The sequence below is a fragment of the Gallus gallus genome, chromosome 7, assembly GCF_016699485.2.
Source record: "Gallus gallus isolate bGalGal1 chromosome 7, bGalGal1.mat.broiler.GRCg7b, whole genome shotgun sequence".
NCBI lineage: Eukaryota > Metazoa > Chordata > Aves > Galliformes > Phasianidae > Gallus > Gallus gallus.
In genome coordinates this window covers 30,077,198-30,097,642 of record NC_052538.1, presented here as the reverse complement: position 1 = coordinate 30,097,642, position 20,445 = coordinate 30,077,198, and the positions used below count along the sequence as shown (strand labels likewise).

The following is a 20,445-nucleotide window of genomic DNA, read 5'->3' as shown; positions in this document are numbered from 1 at the left end:
AGCAGTTGTTACTGCAGGCTACACGATTTGAATCATTATTTAATCAAAATCTTGTTTGAAGAACAAAAGCTACAGCATTTCACTAAGACCTCTAACCACCACACGCATTCTGAAAAGCAGGTCCACATTTCCAATGTTATCCAAACTCTTGTGAGATCTGCATTTATTAGATGAAAAATTTTCTAGAGGAAACTGTACAAACAGCAGCTCCTAAAATAACACACTTGTCACTCAGCTTAAGCATGTATTGTGTGAAATTAAGAAGTTCAGACTTTAAAGGAAATTTAAGTCATGGTTTCAGTTATTCCACTGAACTTAAGAAACAACCAGTAACAGCTCTGAGCAAAGTATCAGCCATCTGACCCTTTGAAGCACTATTTTAAACAATAGTTTTTGATTTGCGTTCAAGACAAAGTAGCTGGCTGTGTTTAGAAGAAAAAAAACCCTTTGCAATTTGTGTGGCCACAAGGAAACCTAGATCTCCATACCTGTCAGCTTAAAAATTACTTTTAATTGAAATTTAATTTTACTCATAACCTAAAAAAAAAATATTAGTGACAGAGTAGGCCTACCGCAGGTCTAGAAAACTGGCTTCTCCAGAACTCCAAAGCAAGTTAGGGCCACAAAAATGATTCAGGGAATGGAGCACCTGTCTTATGAGGACAGGCTGAGAGAGCTGGGGCTCTTCAGCCTGGACAAGAGAAGGCTGCGAGGTGATCTGATAACTGCCTTTCAGAATCTAAAGGGGAACTGCAGGAAAGAAGGGGACAAACACTTTAGCAGGGTCTGTGGTGACAGAACAAGGGGAAATGGCTTCAAGTTCAGGTAGGATAGATTTACGTTAGATATAAGGAAATATCTTTTACAGCAAGGGTGATGAGGCACTGGAACAGGTTTACCTAGCGTTGTGGTTGACGCCCTGTCCCTAGAGACTGTCAAGGGAAGGCTGGATCAGGCCACGGGCAACCTGATCTAGCTGTGGTGTCTCTGTTCACTGAAGTGGAGGTGGACTAGATGGCCCTCAGAGGTCCATTCCAACTCTTAGGGATAGGGATACTATAATTCTAAGTTAGAAACCAGATTTACTCCAATTCCAAAAGTGCCTCACCAATTTAATCCCCTTGAGTCCCTGTTACACATACACCAGCTCCATAAATGCTTAAGAATTTAGTGGTGTTCCGAGGGCTTACAGAACATCTCATGAGATGTTAAAAACCACAGTGATGCCTGCTCACCACACGTGCATAGTCAACAGCCAGATGAGAATGCAGAGTAGTATTTCAAGCTACAGGTACAACCTGAGGAACCCTAAGACAAACATTTGAACTCAGAGCTTCAAGTTCATTCTGGTTTTGTGCTTCACGTGGCATTCATGTGGCTTAGATTTTCACTTTCAAACAATTTTGTCATTAAGAAATAAAAAACCCAGCAGACATGAAAAGCAGGGCATAGGGAGCTATGGTGGGCCATATAATGCCTGCAGGCTTCTACCACTCCTCTGAAACAAGTTCTTCCATTAGAACTACCAGCAAAGACCAAAAGACTTGAGAACCCTAGAAACTACCACCTCTATAACAGGCTTTAAACTCAGACCCTGCTGTAGTAAATGCAGTTTCTGTCTTTGGAACTTTCTAATCCACAAACAGGATAGCACATTCAACAAGAGAACACCATTTCTGCAATAGTTTGAGATATCAAAGGTGATACCAAATTGTTAACATAGAATTACCTTTGTTAATTTGGCAATGTTATGTTATGACTTGAGAACAGTTGTTTCAGTTACAGTGAAACCAGAAATTTGAACACTGATGTACATAAAATTATCAGAACTACATGGATTGCACAGATGATCCTCTGCCTGGTTTCCTTGTTCTGGAAAGCATTTAAAGGCAAAATGCTAACCTGCACCTACAAAAGGTACATGGAAATCCCAGCTCACAAGTTTAAATAATATGGGTTTCAAGACTGCCTTCCAGAGCTCTTCCCTCTCCTATACCTTTCTCTTATCTGAGGATTCAGTATGTGAAATCAGTGAGACTTGTTTTGGGATTAAAGCTGTGCTCTTACAATACTACACTACTATTTTTTCAGCCGCATTAATAAGCATTTGAATCTCAACACGTGAAAAGGCAGCATTACTTACCATCTAGTAATTCCAGAGTAACGGAAGGATCTACATATTCCCACCAGTGTTTTCCATCAGTTGATACTGGAATTTCCCAGTTGGACCACTTGCAGGCCAAGTGAATGCACACACAAGCTATCACTGTAGGCTTGTATTGAAGACAGAATGTAGTAAGGTGAAGACTGTTGCACACAAATTTTGTAATGAGGAACCAAAGGAAATCAAACATGTAAAACAGGAAAACCAAACAAATCAGCCATTAACATACAGCTTAATATCATTTGTCAAACAACAGCAGTTAAACAGCAGTTCAAGGAACATTTTCTGTTTAAATTCTTAAGATGCCTTACTGCCTTAGTAAAACAAAGGGCAAGGCATTTATCTGACAAAGTTTAATTTGCTGTTCCTATAAAAAGTCTGGTTAATAGTAAATAAATTCACAATTTATTCTTCTGTACTTAAGTACTAAAAAAGAAATTAATGTAATACGGACAATTAAGATTTTAACTACAGTAAAAAAAATACAGCTCATTATGCAGTCTTTGATTTAGATGATTAGGTGAAGATACCCAAAGTTTCACAGAGGCCAAGTGGATTACTTTTGAGCTTAGCTTTCACCACACCCAAGTTTGCGGTACTTATGAACTCAATTGTAGCTTCTAGCTGGCAGTAGCACAGAGGCTTTTGGTTCAGCTTCACTGCTTTATCAAAGCTTAATAGCTGCTTCAAATACAGAAATCTGCCCACTAGAGAACCACCAACAAATGTTTGTCTGGAATAATTCTAACCAACCAGTAGATGTTACTTAAATACTAGATAGATCTAATGTAATCCTAATAAAGCGCCATGCTGTCTTGCAAGAAATAAACTGCAGTCATCAAGAAATCAACACTAAAGCCTACTCTCAAATTCTGTCTTTCTACAACAGTCTATCCATACACAGTCTCCATCTGGAATCAATTAACTTTAAATTTATTGAAGTACTTAAGTTTTAAAACCTGTATTTAAGATTAAAGAGCTGTTTCTAAAAGGAAGAACACTGGATTACTTCTAGTCTATTTGAAAAGAAAAAAAATCAACCAGCTGAAAAAATTTTAGACCCACTACAATTTTATAAGTTAAGATTGGATCAATATATTTAAAGTTAAAACTGCCATTAACTAGAAGTGTAAACTAAAAATAGTTTTGTACTTACCAAGATCCTCGAATTTCTAGGTTAAGTTTAGCTCTTTGTAATCTTTAGCTGCTATTCAGGCTACCAATTTTAGACTTATGCACTCACAATCGAGAAAATGTCATCAGAAAGCACCACTACACTTCTCATTGTGCATTTAACCCCTTTGTGCCATCAAGCCCTTGTACAATACACCGCACTGCAAACAGGAAGGTACCACCACTGTAGATGGCCCAGTCTCCTGTTGCAACAAGGGTAAGACACATGTAGGGGGCCCTGCAGTAAAGGAAGCTATAGTGTGCTACAACAGTGCAACAAAGAGGTTCAGGATAACAACCTGTTGGTAGCCATGAAATAGGATGTCTGTGCCAAATCCTTGCTTGCTGTAAGAAAAAGAAAAACAAAACAATTAAGGATCTATGCTAACTTACCACGTTCATTCCAAAATTAAAAAGTTTTACCTTCCAAAAGCACCATTTACTATTTTCACAGAACTGATTTGAACTTAACTAGCTAGCCTTTAAAGTCTTTCCAAAGTACAGAAGTGTCCATTACATACAGTAACTGGAGATGGACCAATCCTTTGGTCCACAGACTCTCCCCTCACTCAACCCAGAACCATTTCCCTTTCCTTATCTACCCCACTAAAGCCTCATACGTGAAAGCACTCTTCTAGAAATACTTGATTCCCTCCCCCCACCCAAACAGTGGACTGCAGCAAGGCAGTCTATAAAAACCAATCACTACAATGCAAGTTCTGCTCTTTGAGAGGAACATGACAGTATGGCTGGAGAACCCACCTCCCCCCATAAAACCTTAACCACGTTTCTCCCCCAGAACCTCAGAACACAGACAGCTCCCAAGCTAGATGGTTAGAAAAACAAGTTTTCTGCTCCCTCTAATCAAGAGCACAGTACTTGTATCATTTTGTTCCACACTTGTTAAACCTGTGTCAAAGCTTCTGATATGTAGTAAAAAACTGCATTTTAGTCAGAAAAAAAATATGCAAGAGACTGCAACGTACCACAAACGAAAAGCCAATGACTTACACTGTTACAACCATCTAGCATTGACCCCTACCAGTGAAACCCCAGTGATCCTCACTCAAGTAAAAGAACTTACTGTAACATGTACATAATGGGATAGCTGGGCACAATGGTATTAACTGAAGATTGAATGCAGCCTTCATTGAATTCTTACTTTGACGCTATCACTTGAAATCAGTGCTACCTGCAGAAAGTGTATTGTTGAATTTTATGTCAAAGGGTATACTGTCACAAAACTTTACTTTCAATGATCTTTCGATTAAATTTGAGAAATACTGCAGTGGCCTTTAACATTTAATTAAAAAAAAGTGTATTAAAATAATGATTTAGCTATTTTTAATGATTGCCAAAGAGTATAAATCAGGTTTGTCTTCTTGCTATGCAGATAGACAGTGCCATAATCTGAAAAGAACATGGAAGGAACACGGTAACAGGATCCATTCCTGCACACAAATTCTGCTAATCCATAATAACCAAAAGGCGAGCTATGTGACAGGGTTATACTATAATTAGTTTGCAAGCTATAATGGTAGTTGTATGCCAGATAACCATGGAGTTCAACCTTTTCACTCCCTCATAAAAAAGTGCAAGGCAGTATTACCAAAAAGAAAGACTAAGATGAGATAATAAAAACAAACGAAAACACAGAACGGTTTAGCAAGACTGAAACTGATGTCTTGCTCTTCATTTTTTGAAGCAATGTTTGAACAACCTTCAATAGTTTCTATGTTCTCTACAGTCACAGCATGTTGTAATTAAGGGACTGAACCAAGAAGCATCTCTACTCTCACTGAAATGGCACTTTCAAAAAAGGAAGAAAAGCAGATGCCAGAAAACTTCTATTTAACATCAGCTTGAAAGTTGAGTAAATCAAAACACATACCTGGAAGAAAAGAATCACATCTTGAAACACACATTTTTAGCCTCAATAAAAAAATTAATTTGATAAATACCTTACCTATACTACAAGCAGTATCATACTTGTTCCAATAAATTTACAGCTAAATAACCAACACTGCCAAAATCAGAAGGAATTTCAGCTCAATAATTAAAAGTCTCTGTAAAGACAAGGCACAACTGAAGACAACTGTTCCAAACTCTTCTCTTACATTTAGAGCAGTTTTCCTTCAGTAGAGTCTGCCCACTGAAATTAAAACTAATAAATCCTGGTTCCTATATTTTATCTCCTTTATAGCAAAGTAGAGAAAAGTCCATTTCCCAAATCAAATAATTAAGTACAGAGGTTAAAACAAGGCAGCATAGCTTGCCTTACAACTTGTAAGATGTAGGACAGATGACTGACATCAGACAATAATCAGTTTCATATTTTTTCATTCAGGGGTGATTTAAAAAACCTACCCTGTTTTACTGCTGCAGAAGCAACCATAAGGCAGGGGATTACTCAGTCAAGATTTTGAAACAGGACCTGCTGTCTGATACAACTCCCAAAAGGCTACTGACTCCAAGAAATTCCCAATGTGAAGCAAAAATGCTTTTTATTGGATGTGGTCACACAGATCAACTGATGCAACTCCAAGATATTCTCATTCTTTTCTTCAACACTAAGTTATCTTTGATCTCGACATAATCATGAAAATGCAATTGCCAAGTTACCACTTGGAGCACAGTGGTTGACTCCAAGTGGTTGGCTGAGAAATCATGTGAGCATCCCCAGAAAAAAAGACCAGGGATACGCCAATCAATATCAGAAGACTGGAAGGCTGCTGAAATAGTTGTGAGGGGGAAAAAAAAGCCACAGGCCGCTGAATGGAGCTGTTAGCGGACACTTGTTTTATCCAGAAAGGACTGGAGAAGACCATAGCATAGGTTTTCCGGTCTGATCAGTCCTGGCACCTTTATGTTTTTTGGAAGCTTCTACACCTTGTGAACAAGCCTGTAAAAGACTGAGGTGAAAGTTCAGAATGTAAAAGCAGCCTGTAGCATGGCTTGAGTACAGCTAGCGTCTAAGATTTTTTCCACACCACTTACTGTACTAAGATCTAAGTTGTCCTCAGATTGATCTCTTCCGCAGACTTCATAAGCTTGACTTCACCACACTATGGTATGTTTGAAGAACTTGACAGTGCAATTTCCACAAATGATTAGTAAGGATTATGGGTGTTCAAGATACCTTATAACCTGCAGAGTAGTGAGAACAATCCTAGAAATGCTTGTGATCCCATCTTCAGTTCCAAAAGAAGGTTGTGTTCCAACACACACACACAAAAAAAAGAAATGACAGAAGACTTCCCAAGATGAAGGAGATAGATTTCTCCCCTTCAAGCTTCACCAGATGCAGCTAAGAACAGACTGAGTGTGCACCAGAGCTTAAGAGGACATTGTGATGGTCTTGGCACTAGGGCAGTTTCACTGCTCAACTAGAATTCAAGCCAGTAAAGGTAGTTTGGCACCAGGAACAAAGCGTTTGCTTTTATTTTTCTTCTTCCCTTTTTCTCTTCATCATTGGCGCATCCTTGGAGTGGGCACTGAAGCTTGCTGACAGGCCTTTATGGATCCACTGGCCCTGATTCCTTAGAGGACCCATGGGATCCTAAGGAATGATGGTCCTGTCTCCTCTTCTCAGTCTCTTGGCACTGAGGAAGAATGGTGCAGAAAACAGACTGAGCCTACACCTGTCCTTGACTATACTGACTAAAAAGTAAAGATGGAACAATTTTATGAACCCATGAACCTCTGAAAACCAGAATGAATAATAAATATCTTACGCCTAAACATCCTAAGTCAATACACATGCACATCCACTCACCCCTTATCAACAATAATCTGTTTTGTCTACTATGACTCTCAGAAGGCTTTCAATCTTGAGATGAATTCAACTTTTCCTTTAGTTGCAAGTTCAAGCAGATTAAGTTTATTTGCACCAGTTCCCACTTCCAATAGTTTTTTAATTTCTGTCTGGAGGGTCTTCTGACAGAGGACTTTGCTGGAACTTTTGAACTTCATCAACAGAATATCATTTTTTAAAGGAAATATCTTACAGATTAACACAGGTAACAGCAAGAGCATAAAGCACACCACTCTGGATGCAAGATAACAAAGAGTGATAGAGGCAATCAGGCATCTTCTTAGGTACTTCATTAAACTTAAGTTTTAGCCAGCTTTTCTGAGGAAGTGGGGCATTTTCTCCTGACATCATCATTCAGTGCACGTGTGCGCCAAAAAGCCTTGTTAAGTCCTCAGCTAACTTTGTACCCTCTGGCAGTTAAACGATCGGTCAAATTACCTTCTTCCCTTCCCCCTCCCCTCAAAGATACTGTTGAAGGTTTTGATCATAATAATCCTAGATGAGTTAATCTCCTTTAATATAAGATGAGCTTACTTTGCCTCCTGGAATAATTACCAGAACTGCATGAAGTCACCCTACTTTGCTTTAACTTATCAATCAATCTCTTTGGAGAAGAGCTTACCACAGACAATGGTTTTCCGTATACATTGAAAGCTTCAGGACTGGATATCCAAGTCTAGCCCCTATCTACATTAAAGCAACACTGTCCAAAAAGTAGATGTTAAGTGAGAAAACTAAAATCATATCACAGTATCACTGTGCCACAAATGCATCTTTATTCACTCAATACATACAGCTAACATTCCATAGTAATTATTCTCTACTTAATTAACTTTCAAGCCTCACTACATTTTTCATATTTCACGTTTTAAATGAAATGGATTTTATGGATTTTTTTTTTTTGGCTATGTTTTAAAAATTAGGTATCCAAGTCTTGTGTTCACAGCCCATACCACCCCTAGGAGGGGGTATGCTAAAAAGAACTCTATTTATATAGGTACACACACTAAGAAGCACACCTACCCGGCTCAGTAGCTTTTCAAACATCAATTGTATTAAATTCACCTTGCACCAGTTCTTGAGGTGTGCAGACTTCGAGCGCTCAGTGAAGTGTTCAGATTTCAAAATTTCATATAATTTTGAATTTTAAGTATTTTGTTAAACTGCACTGACATTAAATACTAGCCTTAAATTTTAAAGTTTTAATCATTACATGTACCTTCAATGCACAAACTACGTTAGTACACAAAAGTAGCATACAGCACACACAGGAGACAGCTGAACTGTAGAGCAATATCTACCCCTGACTAAAGGAAATGAAGCTTACATAAGTTATGACTGTTTGTAAGCTTGCATCAGACACACACATGAATGTGGAAGTCCTGAACTAGCCATGCTACTGCTTACCACCCCTTCCCTGCTCCTGCCGGACACTGAAATGAAGCGCAGGGGCTCACACATATCAATGAAATGTGCTTACATTTATGTTGACCAACAGCTAAGAAAACTCAAGGCAAAACCTTACAGCTGCTGATGCAATCTATTAAGACACTAGCTGCAATTATGCCCTGAATCACAATCAAATCTGGACAGAAAGCAAAGAACGCTCTAATAACAAAGACCGCAACGAAGATAGTTTATATGCAAATAAGCAACATACGACACCAGCTCTCCTCAAATTCTAGTAAGCTACTTCAAATTGAGAAAGAAACAACTCTTCTTTTCCTTCAATGAACAACCTCACTTCTGGAATTACTACAGAAGAGGCCTAAGTCAGCCTGATTACATTGTACCTACCCTTCCGATATTTTACAGGGGGAGGAAGACCTTTTGAAGAACTTAAACTTAGCTATCTTTCACTGAGACAACAGTTAATGACTAAAGGTCAGCAACTACAGTCTAACCATTTCCAAACATTTCTTAAAGTAAGGGACATGTTTTAAAGCAAAAAGCCTATTTTATGAGCTTTTTCAATTGATTCCCCAATATCCATCCCCTATCTTATGATAAGAGATTTTTTTTTTAAAGTTCTGAAGGAAACAGAATTAAACGTGTGTCAAAGCTCAACAACAATACTGAAAAGATTTCTAGCTAGAGTCTCATTCATGAGCTGCATGCAAGTTAGAGGATGCACAAAACAAAAGGTTGGGCGTTTGTTACCATCTAATCCAAATTAGTACACTACTTTAGAAAAACAATTAGTCACATCATTAAGTATTTGCATGCGATAGCAGACCTGCTGTGTATTCTGTATATCCCACAGCTTGTGAGATTTGCTAAGGTTGAAAGCTACCATTAGCCATTATTTAACACAAAGACTATAAACTACTTCAGAGTGAAAAATCAACCCAGAATTTAGATTTCAACTAATAACCGCTTTGTAATTTGAAAAGACATAGAATGGATCACTCGATCAAATGTAATAAGTAAGCAAAAAATTCATAAAGGACAGAGTAGTAGACTCTTCAAACTCTAAATGTTAAGAGCAGGCTTTTAGGAACTAGCTTTAAACAAACTTTGGACAACATAGTAGAAGATCATATTACACAAATAACATCTTCAAATTTCACTATAAAGGCAAAAAAAGGGCTTACACAAGGGGATAAAAGCCACTGACCTCTCACTAATTGCGTGCATTTCACAACATCTGTGTGCGGATGTTCAATGGTAATCTCAAAACCTTAAGATTAAAGAACATATTTTAGAGCACATTTTCATCTGGAAAATACACAGAAAAGAAAACCCTTCCTTTTCCCAAAGACCTAATACTTGCTAGATCTTCCCAATACAGATCAAGGAACACTCTTTAAGTACCTTCTATTCTTCATCCTTTCATGTTTCTGAATGGTAAACAGTAGGGCCCTTCAAAGATCAACATTCCTGCATTACTCTCAAGTTCTACATAGTATCTTTGAAGCTACTGTATTTTCAAAGTACGACATATGAACAGTTTCCAGTACATGCTGTATCACGGACACTGAAGTGTGTGCACGTGCTTTATTCAATCATTTCTGGGACTAAGAGACATGCTGCATCCATGAGATTACCAACTAAGACAATTTATAGGCCAGTCACTCCAGAAACCTATCTTTATTTATAAAGCTATTTTAAAAATTGGGTCACTACTATTAACTTTTTTTTTTTTTAAACACACACGCAGGGTATTTAAGTCAGTGTCTCAGGCCTGCTAGCTTTGTCTTTATTGACATTACTTTAAAGCTAAAACAATTTCTCATCAGATTCTGGAATTACCTGAATCCATTAAACAGTAACAATACACGTTTTGATGTTGAGAGGCAGTAACCCTATACTCAATCACATAACGTTTTTCTATTAAAGACAAAATGGGGAAGAACATTTGGCATAAAGCTTTTACCATTTGCTTCAGAACACACACAGCTAACTTAGTACATGCTACCTCACATAAAGAAACATCACCACCATTACTATTGTTTTGAAGGGTATACTTCTTTACTCCATCAAACTGTCCAAAACATACGAGAAGTACTGGTATAACATTTTTCTCCAGCATGAACACAATATGGAACTAGACTCACAAGTTACATGCAAAAACTAGTGAAATTTCAGTATACCAGTAGCGCATCAAAAGAAATTCAGCTACCTGGGTCCCATTACTTGTTCATGAGAAGCTGGCTGCACAAAAGATATTTAGAAAGACATACCTAAAGTTTGAAGCATTATTGTTTCAAGTATAACCAGCTCTTGAGCTTGCTGAAGATATGCCTGAAACAAACAAGCAAACATGTCAAGACAGGTATTTATTGTCTCGATATTTCAATTATACAGTTCCTTTTTAACTAATAGGCATGATCAATATAAATTAAAGACCACTACCCATGCCACAGAGCGCTGACAATTCAGAATGCTTCACTGTATCTATTAGTATGTTACTGCAAATTTAGTTATACCAGCTTAACCACTTTTCGCAGTAAAATTACTTTACCCTGGATTTGATAATTCTAGCAGAGTATTTTTTTTGGAGAGTGGGGGGATGTTATACATGTTGTAGAGGCTTGCCACTGCAAACTAACTCAAGTATCTCTAAGCAGGTTATGACAAGTACATTAAAATACAGCCAGAGGTACCCTACCAGCCTTGTTCTGGGCTCTAATATATATCTAATACAGCTCCATGTGTCACTCCAAGAACTGGGAGCATGGCAAATAGTTTTGATTATTAGTTCAGGTCCAGCAGGGTGTAACTTGCTCCACCTGATCTTTAAGCAGAGTAACTCTGGTGCATTTCCACCTTACTTCCTCATACATATGGTTCTAAGCATCATAAAAGGAAATAAAATGGAAACTATTAAGTGAGAGCTGTACAAAGTCTAGCAAAGACGACCGAATGTACAGCAAAGATGACACCTGAATGGCATCCCTTAAAGGATAGTATAAACAATGGCACACAGTAAGCCTCAGATTGAGTATCTCTTTGTCAGCATCCTGGACTCTACATGAAGCATGTGACTTATGGAACCATGCATGAAACCTATTTAATGTCTTGTGTAGACTCCTACTATGCCAGTCTTAGCAATAATGCAAGCTCAAGGAAGAGCAATCTCTCCAACTATCATAACTCAAATATTCTAGTCCTCAATTAGCTATATTAAGTAATGCAAGAGATCCGTATTACTTAGTTGTTCAAACACAAGTTTTTGTAGATAGCAATAATCCAGTCAAGCCAATGTAGCAGATCACGAGATAAAGCATCATCTGATTATCTTTAAAACCTTGACTTTGACCTACATCACACTTTGTATCCAGTTGTGGCTCATGAGGATGAAGACACGCATTTACTACTTTAATAACATGTTCGAGCTTCCGTGGCTGTTCTTCCACTTTTGCAGCCAAGAACAATGCCGTAGGAGATATAATCTGAAGAAGAAAAACATATACTTTTTACAAATAGAACTGCAATTTTCAATGGAGAATGTAAACTAGTAACTAGAAAAGGTTTAGAAGTTAAATTTTGTTTTTTTAAGCAGTTCCAAAATCATGGAAGATGGCAAAAGTAACTCATCATGCTTTAATTTGTAAGTGATGCAATCTTCCCAGCAGCACGTGAAAGGAGTAGCATAAAAGCTAAGTTACGTTATATTAAGTAAGATATCTGAGGTCAACCTAATCCTAGTTCAACATAAAAATGATAGATATAGTCCAGTAGATTTAGTCACACCAGAACACACTTTTCAAGTTAAATACACTTGATGAGAAATTTCATCTAACATCTAGCATAGTAATAAGCCATTACAGCTCTTTTTCAATAATAGCAAAAAAAGTTGAGATCAAGTTCTGATAGCATGCATTTCTCCTAAAAAGCAAACAACTTGGCAGAGAACTTTAAGAAAAACAGCTTGTTATGTAAATATAAGTTATACACATACAAGTACAGTAAGCATAACATCACAGCGCAGCCACTGACTGAACAGAAAGAATTTTATTCCCAGAAATTTTACTATATACCCAGCTGTATCTGGAGAGCAAAGCACAAAGACTCACAAAACACCAGTTATATCAAACGTTAGCAAAGACAAGTTACATATGAAGATAACAATCTTATAGAACTCTAGGTATCATAAGTTGGCAGTAACCCACCAGTTCACAGTTCCGTATCACCTACAGTGAAAAGGGAGTTTTTATGCTTAGTTGTCAGCTATAATAATTGATTTGTACACAAATATGGTTAACCACAAATGACTTAAAAGAATCAGGGTCCTCTTTGTATGCAGAAGTTGCCTACGTTAAACTCAAAATGATGGCATAAACCTTCATGTAGATATCAGCAGATTAGATTAGTTAAAATTAAGCATTTATTCAGTAATTCAAAAATAGCTGGTTGATGAGTATTTAATTAATGCATAGTGCTTGTATAGCAAGTATTGGATTTCTCATTTAATCACCCCATAGAACTAGACTGAATGAGTTGAATCAGTCATACTTCCCCCTGCATGCTATTTCTTTCTTTGTAAGCAGCCCTTTGTTATGCCAAAATGAAACATTTGGTAAAAAAAACTCTCAATATATGAAGGACTGCAATGAGCTAATCAGAATGGAACATGCAGTGATTACCTATAACATTTAAGGAGGCAAAAAGTACTCCCATGACACATTTGAAAGTTCCTCAAATCCCTCTGAAATGTCTACTTGGATCTTCAGTAAAACTTCTAAGTTGGCAGATTGAGGAAAAATTAAGAAAAGAAGGCGAGATACCCTTTGAGGCACAGATGTGTGTCAACAAAAAACCCCAATACTCTTAAAAAAAATCCCACCAAAATCCACAAACAAACAAAACAAAAACAATAAGAAATAAGTCACAGAGAGCAAATTTTTTCACAACTGAGACAAAACTCCATTTTCAAGAAACTTGTAACCTAACCCTTACAAATGAATGAGAAAAAAAGGTCTGATGCCAAGCAGTACTGAACAAGGCCACATTAATACTCTGATTTAAGATCCTGACAGGTTTTGAGAAATTTATACCCATTTATATTGTTTGAAATGAAGACATGAAATTCTGGAAGAAATTCCCTTTCCTAGGATATACTAATTAGCATATGCCTCAGTTAAGCCAGGGGACAAACCTTTAAATACAACATGCAGCTCCTACAACGGCCAGCCTAATAGCAAGGATTATGGTCTCAGAAACAATCCTGACCCAAATTAGCCGAGGCCCAGCTATCCACAGAAACCTGAACTACTGAGAAGGAAATTGGAAACAGTTAATAACAGTGTTGTAGAGAAACAAGTTTGACAGCACACTGGACAAAGATGGCAAGGTATTCATGAGGACACCAGGCAAGCTCCATTTTTTAACTCAATAAAAAGACAGACAATGAAGTAGACTTCAATGGACTGAAAACTGAAACTGCCATGGAAAGGACTCACAGTGGAGTCACTGAGAAAGGAAAAAAACCTAAGTTACGTGTATATGGAATCAGAAATAGTTGGACAGTGGGAAGAAGTTTCAAAAGAAAACTTCCAGCTTTTCATGGTGGCTTTTGTTTTTCAACCAGGTACTTGCAGCAGTGCCTTACAGCTGGGGTGAAGAACAGCAGAAGCTGATTTTGCCTACCCAGCCAGCAAAAGCAATTGCACTCCTTTCTGCCTTACCATCCCCTCCAAGAATAACATTGTCCCTAGTTCTGGCATTCAGGCCTTCGTTTTTCTATCTCTGCATAGAAGCTCAATTCATATATATCCTAATAAAAAGTCTACTTCTACACAATTGGTAGGTGAAGTTCTAAATCCCACACATGGAACTCTCCAAATTTACCTTTTCGAAAAATGCAACTACTGGCAATTATCATGGAAATATTCACATTTCGGAGACATTCTTGAAGCAAACCACCAAGAACTACACAACTAAGTTATCAACAAATTCTCAGTCAATATTATTTTTATGCCTGACTACTTAAGCTTTATTTACCAAGAGGTGTCACTTCTAGTCAAGAAGCCTCCTCACCAGGACCTTACACAAAACAGTTCTGCAGGCTGATAAAAATCAACCTGATTAATGGGTATTTAGCTCTGGTTCATCAGAAATCTACACACACCACAATTATCTACTTACTTAAAGGAAGTGTTGGCTTCTGGCCAAAGAGTTTCAGGTCTTTGTCTTGTCTAGAACTAGGTTTCACTTTCCCAGTTTGGAGTAGGTCAGTACTTTTGTCTCCCTTGATTTGAGGAAAACAAAACCCTAATAAAGTTTTGGACTTGGCATGCACAGTCTTCAGCAAGAACACAACGCCTGCTAAGTACGTCACTTCAAAACTACTCATTTCGCCTTCATTCACTTCTAATTCTTAGAGGTGGCAGAAGAAGCAAAGTATTAAAGACAGACTTGACAAAGCTGTAAGCTTCTTACACACAAGCACCCCCATTTGATGTAAAGCCAAATAATTTAAGTTATTACACAAAATATGTAAGGTTTGAGCAACATCTTCATTTATGAAGTTACCTCCCACTTTCCTACTAGATCAGAGAATCAGAAACCAAGTGCCAAGGAAATAAAAACACAAAACATACAAGCCTCATTATTATGACAGCCAAAGGGCATTATACAGCAAGTTTTATTGGTAGAAGTGGTACAAGTCCTTTTTCACAATAAATAGTACAAGACATCTCGTAAAAACAATGTTGCTACAAGGAAGACATTTGGAGTCATCTCCAAATACATCTCCAGCGGGCACACAGTTTTCTAAGAACTCCCTCTCCCTTTCCATGTCAATATTTCCATGTTTTTAAACTTTACATATGGTAGTTAGGACAATAAGTGGTTCCAGTGTATGATGGAGCTGCAAGTGCCACTCTAAAAGCTGGGAGTTTTTGCCTTTTTTAAAAAAAAATAATTACTAGCAGCAGCTTAAATTCTATGAAAAGAACTAATATGTTAAAACGTAAGAGTAAAAACAGCTCAAGTGCCCCAAACCAATCTCTCTAAAGTTTGGCTTGTATTAAGAAAGTTCTGAGAACTTGCACAGCTGCAAAATCAATTATTTAATACTGCAGTTTGGATGGGGTACAGAAAACAGGAAGGGAACAGAGGAATGGGAAACAAAAGAACCCCCCAGCCCCTGCACACTCAACTCACCTACCTTGCATTTCAGGAAAAATTCCTTCTGTAGTCTCTCTTTGGGCACTTTACTATGTCCCACTGCGTGGTACAAAAAAAACTCGACATCATCAACTGGTTGTTTTGGTATTCCACATGGCATTTCAGGATTAGATTTAAAAATACAACTACCATTTGGATGCCTTACCTCTCATCTCCAGCATACCACAGATTCTTCCCCCTTCTGTTCTTGAAATCACAGTGTGCCGAATAATACACTTCTAAAAGTGGCATTTGCTATATAGTATCAGATAAAGTACTACAGGACAAATAAAAATCTTCAGTAAATACAATTTAAGGTGTGTTAAGGTCTCACTGTAACAGGCTCGTACTTTCTATACAAGCCAGCAAACTCCCTCACCCCCTGATCTTAGCACTGACTACATTTATGCTCAGCAAACCTAAGTTGCTACGCCCCAGTCATCGCTAACAGAGAATAATATATACTACTGCTGCGAAGATTCATACTGAAATGTGATTTGCATGGCTAGATTAGTAGTTAGCACACCCATTTCTGTTTAGCAGCTTCAAGCACGTTTCCACCATGCTGCTGGAGCACATCAATGGCACAGGGTCTCACGGTAACTGAAAGTACATTCTTTGAAGATAAACCATAGTATTTGAAAAGTGACTTGCTAACCCACAGAGATACGGATATTTGGTCTTTGGGGCAGTAAATGCAACATATTCAAAATGGACTGGCCACACTGCTACGTCCCCCCCGTGGCTCTACTGACTGAAAACACTGTTGTTAATTCTGTTCCCTACTCACAGACAATTCTCAAAATCTTGAAAGCATGCAGAATTATTCAACTATAGTTCATTATATTTAAGAAAAAAACAGAATTAGTGCATCTATTCAGTAAGTTACCTTCCATTACAAAACTTGTTTATTAAAACAGTGAAGTGCATATGACATGACACGCGTATTTGCATAACCTCATAATCATACATGAACACAAACACAAGTGTTTATTACTCAACGAAAAACATCAACCTACCAATAAAACAAGAAAACAGTCTAAACTTTTTTCAGTGGGAGATCATAACAAATTCCAACCAGTGGCTGTCTAAATTCCTATTCCCTGCCTTCCTTCTTTCCACAGATAAATATCACTACATGCACACATGAAGAAACATGACTGATTCCCTCCATAGACCATTTTAGCTAGGTCTCAGCTTCAAAACTGACAGTACTTCATTATTTAACTTCCAATAATTTGTTTCTTCTTGCAGCAGATAAACACTGTTAACTTTTTCAGCTTGCCAAGTACTCTGGAGATTTGATATTAAGTATTTATTACAGTCCTTGGCTTTTGCTTTCTCTACAGAAAACCTGCCAGATGGTACGGCCATAAGAATTTTAAAAGCAGCTCACATTGAGACCACTCCCTTCTCTCTAGAATAGGGGAAAACAGTAACTACTCCATCAACACTCTCAGAAAGCTACTGTCTGGCCTCATTAAGAGCTAGAAACAGTTATTCAACAGGAACCAATGCTAACTTGTACTGTACTAGCTTTTAACTTTTACTTGAATACTGTTACCTGAGATTAAATGTAACAATGCACTTTCTTCTCCTTCAACATCTGGAGTTCCAAGGACATTCAGCCATTTCGTGGCTTACTTGTGAATTTTAAGTCTCACAAACATGTTGTAAGGCTTGGTTTTCGTAAGGAGGGCACTGCGTATCCAAGCAGCACCATGCTTCCAGTTGAAATTGACCTGGCATTTTCTAGCATCTGGTGAAAACCAGAACACAGCAGCTAAAGCTTCTTGCTACATAAGTCTATCCTCAACTAGTAGCTGGGAGGACAAGCACTAATCCAGCAGGTAGAGTGTGACAACACAAGCCCCTGCTGGGACACCTCTCCGTTCCAATCAACTACCTAACTTACCAAGTCCACAAACAGCCACAGAAGGCTCTGAACACAGCACCAGCTCCAGGTTACTGCTACAGTGGTAGCACCATACACACAGGCAGAGAAGGACAGGACAAGTGTTTTACTGCCTTCCCTTCATTAATACAGAAACACTTCTAAAGGACATGCTGATCCTCAAGGTCCCTTCCAACCCGAACCAGTCTATGATTCCACAACATTTAATTACAAAGCCTGTTAGAACTTATTTGCATGTGTGCTATTCCTGATCTAAAATTAGAAAGCAGTTCTAGGAAAATACCTTTTGATTGGTACATACATCAGTTCAACAGATACCTCTCTATCATTACGTGAGCAAAACTTACATTACGTATTTCTTCCTGTTCATGTTTCTCAGGCTGATGGAAGCTTATCTCAGGCTGTGCTTACAGGCTTAACTATCATCCCCAAGACCTGTAACGCTACAGCCTTGCTGCCAAGCTTTCTGCAGGAGTTTGAACTTACAAGTTCTGCATAGAAATAATTCCATACCTTTCTGAAGTGTGTCTACAGTCTGATACGCATGCCTTGCTCAATAAACCCCAACAAGACACCCATGTGCTTAGCCAGTAACAACAGAAATGCAACATTAGACAAAGGATACCACTGTAACCTACTGTGATCTGTACCTGCCCACACTCCAGACAGTGCCAAGTTTGCAACATTCTACCTCTCGGGAGCCCAAGGTCTCCTCTGGCCTAGATCCTAACATCTGTCACACTCTGCACTTATTTCTTTTAAGAAAACAAGACAAGGTCTGAGGAAAACCACCCTCATCACTTAATGATGTCCCACTATCTCCATTCACCGTTCTTGCACAGTCAGTACTAAGTCCTTTAAAAACAAACAAAAAAACCACAAGAGAAGTCATGAAAGAAACCTAGAATACCATGTTATTTTCTCTGATATCTACATCTGATAGTCTGGATGTAAAAAACAAATCTTTAAGTCTTCAGAATGATATCTTGAAGTTCCATAGTTGCTTAAAGAAAAGCACACCACAAAAATAGTATTTTTACTGAAGAATTCTGTTCTTCATACAAGTATTCAGACACAGCATGCTTATTTCAGGAGCTCAAACAGGACAGTCAGTGTTTTCTTAGGAGCTCGGAAGATTTTTCACGTCTAACACAACTCACTCTCAAACTTCTTTAAGACAAAAGTGGCGAAGTGCATTTATATTGGTTTTCAAGAACAGACAGATAACCCATACAGACCGACGTACAACTGCATCACAGCTGCCGGACGCAGCACGCCAGCACTGCCGCTGCATTCACTAACAGCACACTCCTGCACATCAGCCTTTTGCACGAGCGCCAGCCAGATTCAAACCACCCGTGAGGTGTCTGCTGGTGGTGCCTATTGTTGTTAACTTTGGTGGCAGAAGAGAAAAATGTAACTGCTACCCAATAAAGTAACTTGGATTTGAAGAGAAACGATCGCCGTTGGCCCTAAAGCACTGACACAAAGCCCGAATGCCTACAAACACAGCCAGCTTCACAGCCCGGCCCAGGAACGGAGCACGTGTCAGCTGTACCGCCGAAATTACGTGCGTGTGATTACCACACATAAAACCATACTTACGTTCCGATTAAATTTCGTGAAGGAGTGATGCATATAAAACCTGTGCATGTAAACAATCGCGGTGTTTATCGTAAGCTGAGATCTGGAGCTCTGAATGAAGGAAGCAGCAACAATAACAAACGGAGATGTTTCTACACGCCGCCTGCAGCCAAGCCAGCCGGGCACGGCAGCCGGCCCGGAGCCCCGCCAGGCGGGCGGGCAGCAGCGCGCAGCGGGGGCCGCCGCAGCACGAGCACGGCCGCGAGGGGAGGGCGGCTGCGAAACGCCGGCTCGAGCGCCGCTGTTGAACTCGGGCGCTTCGCTACCGGATCCGAGGCTTCAGCCCGCTTTGTTAAAAGCCCGAAGCGCGGGCAGCCTACAGGCGAGCCCCCGAGCGCGGCCGGACCCGGACACGACGCTCGGAGCCCGGCGAGGCCGCGCCGACAAAGCTCAGCGCGCGGCCCCTCCTCCCGCCGCATCCCCGGGCCCGACCCCCGGCAGCGGGAAGCGCCCGCCGGTTTCCACACGCGTGCGAGGAGGCCCTCCCGGCGGGTAGCGGCGGATAACGGCCCCCGCGCGCCCCGGCCCGGCCCTTCCCTCCCCGCCCGGCCCCCGCCGCTCGGATACACGTTGAGGCGCTGGCCCATGTCTTGAATGAGGTTGGCCGCCTGCTGCCGGTACGAGAGCTCCTTGTCGGCCTCCACGCCGCAGCGCCGCGAGGGCGTGTTCTCCAGCTGCTCGCGGCTGAAGAACCAGCGCGAGGCCGCCGAGGAGCCGCCGCCGCCCCGCGTCGAGGTGCCCGCGCCTGAGCCCGCCGCCGCCATGACACTTCCTCCCCCTCCTCCTGCGGCCCCGCCCGCCGGCGGCAGCGCCGCGCCCGCTTCCTCCCCTCCGCCCTCCATGGAGGCTCTCGCGAGATAGGGCGGCCCGCCGTCTATCTACTCTCGACCATAGAGTCCGGCAGCGCCGCGGCAAGAGCGCCGCCGCGTTCGTGCGCGTTTGAGAGGTGGAGCGTCACGTGGCCTGCGGGGAGCCATGGCTCCCAAGGCACGTGACGCGCGGAGGCCGACCCGCCAAGTGCGGGAGCCGCAACAGCCACGCAATCTCCGCAGCCGGCCCCTGCTAAAGGGCTGGTCTCTCTCTAGAGTACGGAAATGACGTAGCCCGCCCCTCCTCGCCGCT

General features: G+C 40.1%; 2 protein-coding genes across 12 annotated transcripts in view; one reads left to right on the top strand and one right to left on the bottom strand.

Moving 5' to 3' along the window:
• MAP3K19 (mitogen-activated protein kinase kinase kinase 19) overlaps positions 1-14,743 on the top strand; it is a 37,399-nt gene extending 22,656 nt beyond the window's left edge. Inside the window, exon 10 of the mRNA XM_025152332.3 lies at positions 14,185-14,743. The gene's annotated coding sequence lies outside the window, so the exon portion shown is untranslated. The remainder of the gene's footprint in view (positions 1-14,184) is intronic.
• Positions 1-20,411, bottom strand: part of CCNT2 (cyclin T2) — a 27,823-nt gene extending 7,412 nt beyond the window's left edge. For 2 of the 11 annotated variants that reach the window (XM_004942989.5, XM_422134.8), the window contains exons 1-7: positions 19,891-20,411; positions 19,285-19,366; positions 11,918-12,046; positions 10,835-10,895; positions 9,769-9,831; positions 3,637-3,682; positions 2,144-2,307 (exon numbers count right to left, since the gene is read on the bottom strand). In XM_004942989.5, the coding sequence (XP_004943046.1) occupies positions 2,144-2,307; positions 3,637-3,682; positions 9,769-9,831; positions 10,835-10,895; positions 11,918-12,046; positions 19,285-19,366; positions 19,891-20,165 (820 nt within the window). In that variant the 5' untranslated portion in view covers positions 20,166-20,411. The other 9 variants (XM_046944145.1, XM_046944146.1, XM_040704306.2 and 6 more) reach the window with 9 other exon arrangements.
• Between the last annotated feature and the right edge of the window lie 34 nt (positions 20,412-20,445).